The following is a 13,084-nucleotide window of genomic DNA, read 5'->3' on the forward strand; positions in this document are numbered from 1 at the left end:
CATTCTATCAAAAGATAGGGTGGGGCCTAAAATTAACTTTTAATGGGAATCTAGTTTCAACCTTAGCCAGACACTAGCTTCTTTACATAAAAAGCAAGTCAGTCACTTAGTGATTTAAAAAAAACCCAAAATATTAAACCCAACTTTGGAGCCTAATCTCTGCAATGTTCTTTTAAGGCCCAAACAGTGCAAAAATCTGAACCCAAATATGGAGCAATCGTTTTCAAAACCGGAAAATCTAAAATAAAGTATTTTGCAAAAGAATAACATAACAAAAATATCAAAGAGCAGTTTTATTTAGCATATTTGGCACAAAGCTTACAAGAACGGTTTTGTTCCCTTCTCAAATTTAATACAACTAGCAAGAAAAAAAGGCATATAATACATTTAGTAAGTTGTACAGCATGTGAAATATGGGGGAAAAGAGGCACCAGAAAGATCTATCAAACAAAATCAAAGTGCATGAAAAATATTTACTCCAAGTGCCTCCTGGTATTGGATTAAGGCACCACTACTCTAGAATGTTTACTGGATACTCTAGATGAGCAAATCCTGGTTTCTGGAATGTACAAGTCCTTACTGTACTTGTTATAGGACCTGAATACTACAGTTCTTTAAAATGGAATGATTTTGTATTTCTGTAAGTATTAAAAGGAGAGACTCTTTCTGCTCAACATCACTTCAGAGGATGACCTAGCTTTGTCATTATCATGTGCCTTGAAAAGGTAGAGGAGCTAAAAGTATAAACTGATGTTTAACCTTTTAAATAATTCAGATCTTAGCCTACACCAGCTCTTAATGATTTAACATATAATGCCACAGCAAAACACAGGATCTGGTATTTGAAAAATGAATGGATACATTATAGAAGGTCTATTGTATAGCAAATTTTAAAGACTTTTGCATACATTAAATCAGAATCTGATAATCAGTGTTATTTATAGTATATAATAATTAAACATATGTGACTCAAGTGAATATTACAGCAAATCTTCTTTTGGATTACTCATTAGGTCTGGCAAATTCCACAAAATTCCAGGGACATTTAAAACATGTAGAAAAGCCCCATGAAACAGTAGTAATGGGGTTTCTTTGCTTTGGTTTTTTTTGGTATAATTAGAAACAGCATCTCATATTTCAGATTCTGCAAAGCTAGCAAGAAATAAAAATGCTTGGCTCTTGAATGTACCGTATCATAAAGACAAATAGCTCAGTCTAACAGATTATTTATTCATCTGCAATTTAAAATGTTACAGCCAAAACAGTAAAGAACCACATTAATGCAGGTATCTGTAAAATCAGTTCACAGGTATGTATCTGCAATATTGAAACATGGAGTTTCAAGAGCCAAGCCAAGCCAGCAGACCACCACAAATCTTAAATATTCAAAAGAAAACCAGCTATTTTGATGTTCCACAGATTCATTTTAAAGGTGACTATTTCTACAGAGCTAAACGATAACTGCAGTTTTGAAAACAGGCCCACATTTACACCTGGGGTAAGCAGTTTCCATAAAGTGAGTTGAAGTTGCACTGGATTACACCAGGTCTGAGTTTGGCCCTGTTGCTCAGTTGGGTCATTACTCTCCTTTACTAGTAGTAGAAAATTAGATGACAGATCAATGTCAGTATTAACATTCTAATGGGAAACAGTAACTGAGGAGTATGGTATAGACCTGTAGTTCAATTCCTCTACTGTAGAGGGTATGAAAAAAATCTCAGAAGTTTGAGACTGTGTTTAACCTGAATTTTGGAAAAAAACAAATTTCTCCATGGAGATGCACAGGCATGTAACTATGAACCCCTAAGCAGTACAATGAATTTCAGTTTTTGTTTTCTTATGGTGTAAACCTCAAGAACACAACTGTGTGTGCGCCATTAAAAAGCAAACAAACAAAAAAAACCCGACCCTAGAGTATTACAAATCCTAACCAGCAAGGGCTGAAAGCGGGCATCGGGAGATGGTCTAATGTGGACTGTGATGGTTCAGAAGATACACACAGAGAACAGTTCAGTTGTGTATGACACTATACTTTTTTGGGTTAGTCTGGACTTTCCCTAAAGCCTTTGCCTCAATGTACAGCTGCAGCTTTCATTAACCCCTTTGCCCTCAATTATTTGCTACATGTAAAATATGCCACAAAAGTGACTGTTAGGGACTAACAATTTAAGGACATTTCTTTTTTGTCCTCTATTAACACAACTACAATCAGCATAAAGAAAACTGTATTTACTCAACTCATTTATTTCATGATTTATATGTAGATCATGTAGCAACTTAGTATCCGTGATTGTGCACTTGTGCTTCTGTTCTCTGGCACTTTGTTGAGGAGAAATTAGTTTCTGGATAAATCACATCTTGCTGAAGCACTCTTTTGCGTTTGTCCAAACTTGAATTCCCTTTAAAAAAAAAAAAGTGATTTTTGCTTATTCAAACAAAGGAACCTTGCAACAAATAAATGAATATGACATGTTTGCATACATTACCTGTAGACTTAAGTCATGCAAAACTCCCACTGACTAATAGGAACTTTACATATACAAGGATGGGGAAAAGACTGAGGATTTGATCCACACTGTTTAATGCATATTGTTACCAACACAGGAGAATCTCTCTTAACTTCAGTGCATGCCAGGAAGAGAGAGAGGAGGCAGCAAGGATATGGCATCTTGCATGCAAGATGGACTACACTGCAGCTCCTACTCGATTGATTTCCAGCCTTCTACAACAGCAGTTCTCCCATTTGTTACAGATCTGCCCCTGGGTCCCCTACTACTATTTACATATTTGTCTTATCTGTCAGAAGCAAAACCTACCTTTTTGCACATACTAATCTGCATCACAGCATAATTTATGAGGGCCTCTTTCAAGTCTTGATTCTTTTGCTCTTTGAAGCGTTCAATATCTGTCCAGGCACTTTTCACGAACTCTCTGAAATGAAAACAATATACTTTTGTTAATGTGAGTGTTTTAAAAAATACTTAATACATTATGGGCCCCAGCCAGCTGCTACTGAACTTACTGGGAGAAGGACTTTGTCAATACCTGAAGTGCTACACTTTTATAGTCTAGGAGTTTGATCAGAGTCAATGGGATCCTCATTTTATACTTTTACTTGCTCTAATATTGGAATGTGTGCCACAATAATTCACCTAGTTCTTCAGAAATTTTTAATAGCGAATCACATAATTTTTTATAAGTGGAGACCTTCACCGATAGATCTGACTGAAGTTAATCTATGTGGCCACAGAACTAAATGAATCATTCATAATGAATTTATATTCAGATCCTTGCCAGGCTCACTAAATACAGTGCTCTGGTTGAGGGGCTTTGGGCCTCAGCATCCTCTTAGATCATCTCATTTCCTGTGAGAATCCTGTAGACCATCTTAAAATTGACTTGTCGCGAGCATTTAAGTCAGTAATGTACGATTGTTTGAATGTTTGCAGAAAGTGGGCACAAGCTGAGCTGAAGCAAATTTATTTCAGAATAGAATACTCCCTTTTCTTGTTTGTCTGCAATATTTGCCTCCAGCTCTACACTTAACCAAAACAGGGGCACGTTCATCCTCTAAAATAACCCGTAGCTTACTGTTTGTACCGCACTGCACAAACTAGACAAGTATTCATTTGAAAACTGTTTCCTGAGCTATAAAAGCAGATGTCCAGCACTTCTGTCAAGATGATTAAGGAATTCCATTTACCGTGTCCTAATTTCTATTGAGTATTTTGTTGTTTTGAACTGTGTATGAACTGGTCTGTTTCTTATCTTTTGGTATGTAAGGATTACAGCTAACAGATAGCACACTCCTCTTTCCTATAATAATAAAAATGAATGCGTTCTGACACAAATATGTAGGTTTTGGAATGTGAGCTCCTACTAGTTAGAATACTAAGAATCAGTCATTCAAATGTAGCTGGCTAAAACATTTAATCACAAACAGAAGTCAACTATCCTTCATACAAAACTTTCTAAGGAATTATTAGCTCTAATGTCAGGAGCCACATTTATAGACTGAACTAAAACTACATCTGAATTCTACATTCCAGTAGCCACTACAAAGCTCAAATCCTCGTTTGCTTACAGCCCACCTGTTAAATGTATTACCAGCTGAACATAAAACAAGGAGTAGGCCATTAAATGGGTCTCAGTAACTGGGAAAGCGATCAGCTCTTACATAAGCTACCCTCTCAGTTCAGGAGCTGAGTGTACTGTAATTAATTTCACAACTTGCAAATGACAGGAATTTTCATAGACAGCTCGTAAACACCAAGGATATATTAAAAATTCCACCTTTACCTGCCCTCCACATTTTTAGATTTCAGTTGTTCTTCCCCTTCATGTATCTGTTCTTCTAGAACCTTTATCTTGCCTTCTCTTTGCTCAGGAGTTTCCTGACCAAACAGTTTGCTCGTCATTCCCTTTAGAGAAAACGTTCTCAGAGTCTAAAATCAAACAGAAAAATGCTCTAAATGCTTTGTTCCAGTAGAATGAGAATTAATATTTGGCTGGTGGAGCTCAGACACTGAAAAATGTACTACTTCTAGGTGGGTGCAAGAGGCATGGTAGTTCAAATTAAAACCAACAGTTAAACAAACCTATATTAACTCCTATTTACTTAAAATTGTCTATCTGAAACTTCACATGAAGTCTCTGACCTCTTCAAAAACTGCCGTCAAATTATTTCCATTGTTGTATGCAGTGTTGTAGCCGGGTTGGTCCCAGGACATTAGAGAGAGACATGGTGAGTGAGGTAATATCTTTTATTGGACCAACTTCTGTTGGAGAGAGAGAGAGAGACGCTTTCAAGCTTACACAGAGCTCTTCTTCAGGTCTGGGAACGTACTCAAAGAAGAGTAAGCTGTGTAAGCTCGAAAGCTTGTCTCTCTCACCAACAGAAGTTGGTCCAGTAAAAAGTATTACCTCACCCACTTTCTCTCTTCAAATACTTTGATAGATTCTTATGGCCTGATCCACTGACCACTGGACTCAAGGGAATGACTCCCATTGACTTTAATGGGCTTCATTCTGGGCCCATATTGAATGAATTTGTTTTCAGTCACCAATTTCTAATCTTCAAGTAATATTTCTTCTCATATTATATGAAAAAAACAGTAAAATAATTCTACATTAAGATATTAATAACTTTAGCAGTAATTGTTTACTCTGTTTATTCACCTTTCAGATTAAATGCAAATATTTGTTTTTAGATATTATCTAACTTCAGCCATTTTCCCTGGGGGCGGGGGGAGAGGAGGTGGGGAAGACGGGGACGGACACCTAACATTTCATAATGAGGATGGTAAACTTTTAAAAGGTACAACAAAGATTTTTTTCCCCAGATGACCGTAACTAACCAGAAACTTTGGTCTTTGTAGTATTCTATTTCATCTCATTTGAAACACTTCAGATCACCTTACTTGCAAGCTTGTATTTGCCAGGTCTTAATAAAAAAAAAAAGCCCTGCACAAACTGTATAAATCACCATGAAAATAATTTACTGTAAACTACTAAAAGATCTACAGCTCACGTGATACTTGTCATCATAACCAGCTGTCCACATGTTATCTATCTGTTAAATGCCATTTGGATGTCACCCTAACTTGTTTAGCTCTCTTAAAAAAAAAAAAAAATCCAAGTCTTGAAGAAGAAAACGGAAAAACAGACTCACTCCTGTTGCCAGTTCTTCACACTGTTGTTTCTTAGATGCCAAGTCCTGAGCAGCCATTTCCAGGTCATACTGCATTAGTTCATGTTTCCTGCAAACGGCCCTGAAAACAATCAGTGAACGATTTGTCATGTAATATTTTGTCTTGCTATGTTTTTACCACCTTCTAAGCTTTAAAAAAAAAAAGTAAAAATGTTTTTTTTTAGCATACGTCGTGTTCAGTTATTTATCTAGCCTGTATTTAATAGCCCTATAACAGTAAACATAACTCTAGAGCAAGCCTGCTAAATTACAAAATTTCTGGTGTGTTAGTGATTTTATACTTCAGTGACCCGAAGCATATTCTCCTGCTGCTCCTTTTTCCATAATCTCATACTAAGGTTTTGTATGCCATATAAAACCATCCTCTATCTAAGGAAATCCTTGTAAAATGGTTTCATTCAACATGTTACAGTAAAAATTCCAATGGTAGGAAAGGGTTTACATGTCATTTTGGACATTGTGCCTGTGTGACCGGCAAAGATGCACATTAATCTTAGGAAAACTTCTTTCACTGTAACTTAACCCAGAGACTCCAAATTCCTTAGAGTGTACGAAAAAAAATTTTGTTTGTAAAAAGGGATACGGTACCTAAATTTATACGGCGCCTTTCGTTCAGAAGGATCCCAACGTGCTTTGCAAACTTTACGAATGGATTTGCAAACACAAGTGTTGCCACTTAGTGAATGTGGCAACTGTAACAGTTCACAGCAAAAGTACACAGTACTTTAGGGCAGGAAGGAGGACTAGGGGACGTTAGGGAGGCAGAATGTATCGGTCACAACCAGAAGTTATTTGGGAAACTTCAAAACTAGGCATGGGAATTTTTTTTAACAGCCGTAAGTGGTCAGAGACTCTTTTGTGTCTCATAATGGAAGATGGCACCTTCAGCAGAAGATTGTCCTGCAGCAGCATGCTGGGGCATTGATTCAAAGGGAGGAGCACAGCTTAATCAACATACAACATTACTTCCTAGAGCACCTGGATTTTGTCTGGAGGTTCTGCCATTGAATTACTAACCAGCTCAGCTATACTTAACTCTGATTGGCTTACTGGGCAATAAAAGATGCAAGGTATTTGCAGACTTCAGAACGTAACTGTGTAATGTTTTCTTCAAAAGTAAAAATTGTAAGGGATAGAGACAGAAATCTGCAGAGCATGTATCAAAATAAAGCAACAGAAGTACATGGGTTCTAATCTTTTATGTTAATATACTTACCGCAGAGCTTCTGCGTAGAAAAGATATTCTTTTAGCTGATCTGCATAATGCTCTTCCTCTTCCAATATGTCGTCAATAGAAGCTGCATACCTGGTAAAGTACAACCTTTGGTTAAACACAAGAACCCCTGATTTAGCTTCTTAAATTATATAAATACTGTAAAAGTGAAAGAACCCTATTTCTTAGCGATAATCATAAGTTACCTTAAAAGTGCTCTTTACTGTTGGATTTAAAAGGTATATTTTAATGCCGAAGAGACTAATATAAACACTCCTGAAGACCTGTTTCTTAAGTTATTACTACAATGAAGTGATAAATCTTACACTAGTCAAACGTTTTCTGCTGAAGAGGAGGCTGTTTTTATTACAGGAAAAGGAAAAAAAACAACTGGCTAAAGTAATTTATTCCTTTTCTTTAGTGATTTCCAACAGACAGCAGCAAAGTGAAAAATATTCATAACAAATTTCAGAAGGAGAATGGCATCTTTAAGGTTTGGTGAAGTGAACTTGATGCCTTCTAAAATGCTAGAGATGACATTTAAGAGGCGGTTTTCACTTGACCCTCAGTCAATGGTGATGGAAACAATGGCATTTGAGAGTCCTCAGCACTTTGCAGAATCAAGCCTTTTAGTTCCTTAAGTAGCAAGTTCAACAACCTGTCCTTCACAAATAAGAATGTCAATTCAGACTAGCAGCTATATACGCAAGTCTTTGAGGAGCATATTTTCCAAAGTACTCAGTGTTGACCTAACTGTGCCTACTGTAGTCACTGGGAGTTTTATCACTGCGCCCATTTACTTCAATGGAGCAGAGTTAGGCTGATGCTGAGATGTTTTGAAAAATCCCACCCCCTACTGTGCGTGGCAGAAAGTGACTTTTTAAATTTACAATCACTTAAAAAGGTAAGAAATGGTGTCTGACAGCTTTCAACGGGCTCCCATTGTTTGAAAAAGGTTCGCGTTTTCAAGCATGCTTAGGGACAAAAGTATCTCTGCAAAATTGTTACTGCACGTATCTTCTCGTGTACGTTTTGAGTTATATCTGGTTAGCCTACTAACAGAAATAAGCTTTTACTATTGTTAGCAACACAGAGCCAATGCAGCTGGGATGAATGAGCTGTGTTATATTCCACCTCCCGTAGCATCAACAAAACCAACTAAGTTTGAATTCTAGAGTCTTTGTTGCAAAGCCTAAAGCAGAAAGTATAAAAACCCACCAAAATGACAACAAAATATGGAAGTAACAAAACTGTGCCAATCACCACCACATTCTTTGTTTTCATGTTATTCCTTGCATCCAACACTTCATCTGTGTCTTTCCCATTGTAAGATCTCGGGCAGTCTCCTCTCCTATCTTTGTGAAGCGACCAGCACAAAAGGGACCTCTGGGCACTTGTCACCGGGTAAGGCATCTTCATACACCAAGTACTATCCGTGCCTGGTTTTCTTCCTAAATCATGGGACTTTGAGGAACAGGGAGCAGGTGATAAAGTCAGGCCTGCTGGCGTATGTAAATGACAGCCTGTTCTCAGCAGGGAGGCTCTCCAGTAAGTAGGATCTAGGGAAGGACTGGTGGTGGCTCCCAAGCTGAAAGGGAGCTGGGAGTGTGATTTGGAAGAGAGCTGGGAGTTCCTCTATTGAGATTCTTGTAGGAAACAACTGTGGCTGCTAGGTCCGTCCTGTCAAGGGACGGGGTAAGGAGCCTGAGGGGGGATATAGACAGAAGTTGGCAAGCAAATCAGGGGGCCTGCTGGAAGATGATGTGGGCCCTTAGAGCTGAAAAGTGAAAGTCAGTCATGTTCGGGAGAACTATTTGTAGTTTCTAGTTGGGGGACAGTGGAATCCTGAGGAGAAGACATGGATTGGACAGAGGGGTTCCTATACAAGAGCTGGAATATAGAATCAAAAAAATGTAGGGCTGGAAGAGGTCAGCTAGTCCAGCCCCGTGCCCTGAGGCAGTAAACCTAGACCATCCTGGACAGGTGTTTGTCCAACCTGTTCTTAAAAATTTCCAATGACGGGGATGCTACAACCTCCCTTGGAAGCCTACTCCAGAGCGTAACTATCCTTATTGTTAGAATTTTTTTCCTAATAGCTAACCTGAATCTCCCTTGCTCAGATCAAGCCCTTTACTACTTGTCCTACCTTCAGTGGACATGGGGAACAATTGATCATAGACCTCTTTATAACAGTCCTTAACATATTTGAAGATTGTTATCACATCCCTCCTCAGTCTTCTTTTCTCATGACTAACCATGGCCAGATTTGTAAGCTTTCTGCATAGGTTAGTTTTTTCCAAACCTTTTATCATTTTTGTTGGTCTCCTCTGAACTCTCTCCAGTTTGTCCACAACTGCCTCCTGTGTCTTACATGGAACACTGCTGCACTTACATGCAACTTACATGCAACATCCCAGAATGTTATTAGCCTTTTTTGCAATTGCATCATATGTTGGTTCACATTCAATTTGTGATCCACTGTAACCCCCAGATCCTTTTGTGCAGTATTACTGTCTAGCCAGTTAGTCCCCATTTTGTAGTTGTATATTTGATTTTTCCCCATCCTAACTGTAGTACTTTGCACTTGTTTTTATTGAATTTGATTGTCTTGATCTCTGACCAATACAATATATCATTTGTATATTAATAAACCAGAGCCTAGGAGTGAGATTTTGTTCTGGACTGTGACTGTTGTGTGCATGATGCTATAGAAGGGGAGAACTGAGGTACTGCACATCCAAGAAGGGCCCAGGCAAGGTGACCTTGTGACAGAAGACTGATCACGTGTTAACAGCTTGCTTTTCAAAGGACGTAGGAAGGATACAGGGATAAATTAAATAAAAGTAAACCACCACCACACTGGGAGCTGGAGCAGGAAACACGTCTCAATGCGATCTTTAATTGCTGTCTGGTGCTCAAGATACATGGCTTTTTTATGTGGCCACGTTTTTTTCTGAATTTAAAGCCCACCAATAATGTACAGCCAAGGAGGTGAGAGAAGGCTCTGGGCTTGAACCCCAAGCTTGTTGAGAAGGTGCTGTCTTTGAGCTTGAAGGGGTATGGCTGATCTCCTGCATAATCATCTATAAAAGGGCAATGGCATCTGCCCAGTTTTGTGAGAGAGGAGCATTACCATTGTGTCGGTACCAAGACTTGAATTTAAGGCTCTGGGGGTTTTGTTTTTTTTAAAGTTCCTAAAACAAAAGAGTTGGGATTTTTTAGGGCTACAGATGGACTGTACTTCAGTTGCAGCCAAGTTTTTCAAGGGAGGATTTATGACTGAATGCTAGGAGTTGTTCTGCCCAACTCCCACCTAAACATACTCCAGAGCAGAATTTATACAAAAACTTAAATCATGATTTGACAAAGTAGTAGGTCAGCAGAAGCTGCACTTCTGACTATTTGAACCCAATTTTGCGCACTTTAGGCCAAAACAGGTTAAACAAATCATGGAAATCCCCAAAGAGAAAGGGAAATGCACAGCAGTGAACACGCTTCTACAAACAGGGAAATAAATATTTCGGAGCTAAAACTTTCCAACATACTAGATTCACCTCATAGTCAATGGGAGTTGTGCAGCTAACCTGCTCTTGTTATACTTTAAACAAACTAGTTTAGGTTGTCAGTTGATTATGGAGCAGCAATGCCAGAAAGGATGGAGTCAAGTTTCTAAATTTGGGGGGGGTGGTAATCATTCATTTTTATCAAGGGATAAAAAAAAAAAAAAATGGATAACACCATGAAAATTCACACACATACAGACACTCCCCCCATACTACACAACTATGTGGCTTCTTAAATAATAATGAGTTAAATAAAAGGGACAGAAACATTTGACTAACCATCAAAAATCCTAGTAAAAATGAAGCTGGTATAAGCGGGATAAGTGCAGAATAGCTTTAAATGTATTGTAGGAACAGGTTTAGATATTTAGAATGTATACTTCCTGCTCAGAAACCATACTCCTTGTGCAGCGCTCCATACTACTTCCCATAATATTAGCTTTGGAGGGGAGGGGGAGTGGGGGAAGAAGAATTGTACTGCTCAATTATTTTTCCAGTTGATCCTGGAGGTGGGAGGGGAAGAAAAAAAAAAAAAAACTTCTGAGAGTCATACAATGAGTCCCTGAACAGGGATTTCCCTACACCCACCATGAACTCCCCCATTCTCTCTCGCCCTCCCCATCACCTCCATGGTCAACTAGTGACATGCAGTGTTGCCAATTTAGTCGCTTTCCAATCCCCCCTGTAAATTCTATTACCATGTCTAATTTCAATTCTGGGGAAGACTGTCTCTGAACCTCACAACTGCTGTCTCCAGTAAGAAATGAGCTAGAGAGGCCACTTCTGGGATCACCTGTTTGTTAGAGCAGAGAGAAAAACGATGCCATCGGAGATTGCCTTTGATGGTCATTCATTAAAGCATGGACTAATATAGGTTACCCTGGGAACTCTCCACCACCATCACTCTGGGTCTTCAACACTAACAATGTAAAGGGCAGAAGTCTTAGGGGTGTTAAGTCTTACAACCCCCTTGTGCCTCTAACTGCTGTTTTATGGTAAAGTGGAGCAGGTATAAACTGGAGGGGGTATAATCTCTTGAATGAGGTATTTGTTCTATTTGCTTTACTTTAATTTGATTAAAATATCTTCTCAACATTCTGACAGCACAGCATGGTGCATGTTGATGTATCACAAAAGAGAAGCTAGGCAGGTTCAAGTAAGTTTTCATTTATCTGCAGTACTTGTTCACGCAACTGAAAATAAATTGATTTCTACGGGACTGTTCAAATTTTGCAGTATTGTAATAAATATTTAACACTGCACTCCATTTCCTTATTCTTTCTATGCCCTTTTATTTGGAGTTATTTCTTGTAATGGGATTTCAGCTGTATAATAAAACTATTTTAACATTAACCATAAAACTGTTTTAAAACATGGAAATAAATGCTTCTATGTTTCATTCCTAAATACTCATATTATTTAAGGATGTGATAAAATTCTCACTTTTTAAACCAAGTTTTTATTTTGAGAATTCACTGTTAAACGAGCAACAGAGGGTCCTGTGGCACCTTTAAGACTAACAGAAGTATTGGGAGCATAAGCTTTCGTGGGTAAGAACCTCACTTCTTCAGATGCAAGGCAAGTGAGGTTCTTACCCACGAAAGCTTATGCTCCCAATACTTCTGTTAGTCTTAAAGGTGCCACAGGACCCTCTGTTGCTTTTTACAGATTCAGACTAACACGGCTACCCCTCTGATACTGTTAAACGAGTTTCTCCATAAAATTCTATTTGGCAGCAGGAATCTGGAAATTTATATCCCTTACTAAAACTGGACAAGGGCATCAACTTACAATACAGATGTAAATTGGCATCATAAAATAGTACTACTGACAACCTTAGCGTTTTCTCATGATTCGCTTTTAAAATAAGATTATCTTTTCCAATTAAAACTATTTTATGTTTCATAGTTCCACTTGCAAAGCCACAGACATCCTGAATGGGTTAAACAACTACTCTACCAGTGATTATGATTTTGTCAAGTGGAAGGAACCAGAGATACACTGAATAAAAATTTCTCTACTATGTTTATTATTATTACATAGAAAGCAAAACTAGGCAAAACTAAAAGAATTCCCTGTTGCTGAAGTACAGATACTATAAGCAATCTGAAGCGCTAAACAGTTTATTTTTTATTTTGAGGGTTCTGTTCTCCTTGTTTCACGTACATAACCATAATTGAATCCAATGGAAGTTCAACATATGTGGTAGGGGGCAAACAGATACCCTTGCTGTGCTCAGTAGCGATTCCTGGTTACAACCACTATTTATTTCAGGATGGGACTTGAAATTATTTTGGAATCCACTAAATAAGTGTTGGGTGCTGAATCGTTTAAAAAAAAAAAAAGGGGGGGGGGGGGCTACTTAAACTTTTTGTTAAGTACAAATTAGTGTACCATCTACCGCATGGTGCAAAGCATTCCTGCCAAACACAAATGGCTCTCATCAGGTCTGCAGTACATTACAGTTTAATTCCACTAGTTTCTGGCATAGCAGCTTAAAAGAAAAGCTGGAAGAATTCCAAACACCTCTATAGTTTCAAAATAATAATAAAAAGTAACCCCTCTGACTCCCCCGAGGCCCTTTGAGCTACTTAATAC

General features: G+C 38.3%; 1 protein-coding gene across 1 annotated transcript in view; it reads right to left on the reverse strand.

Annotated features, from left to right (window-relative positions):
- Nucleotides 1-281: 281 nt before the first annotated feature.
- SNX4 (sorting nexin 4) overlaps nucleotides 282-13,084 on the reverse strand; it is a 57,678-nt gene continuing 44,875 nt past the window's right edge. Inside the window, exons 10-14 of the mRNA XM_065413186.1 lie at nucleotides 6,927-7,016; nucleotides 5,672-5,771; nucleotides 4,300-4,445; nucleotides 2,817-2,931; nucleotides 282-2,399 (exon numbers count right to left, since the gene is read on the reverse strand). Coding sequence (XP_065269258.1) covers nucleotides 2,352-2,399; nucleotides 2,817-2,931; nucleotides 4,300-4,445; nucleotides 5,672-5,771; nucleotides 6,927-7,016 — 499 coding nt within the window. The 3' untranslated portion in view covers nucleotides 282-2,351. The remainder of the gene's footprint in view (nucleotides 2,400-2,816; nucleotides 2,932-4,299; nucleotides 4,446-5,671; nucleotides 5,772-6,926; nucleotides 7,017-13,084) is intronic.

Source organism: Emys orbicularis, chromosome 11 (genome assembly GCF_028017835.1).
Source record: "Emys orbicularis isolate rEmyOrb1 chromosome 11, rEmyOrb1.hap1, whole genome shotgun sequence".
NCBI classification, from domain to species: Eukaryota; Metazoa; Chordata; order Testudines; family Emydidae; genus Emys; species Emys orbicularis.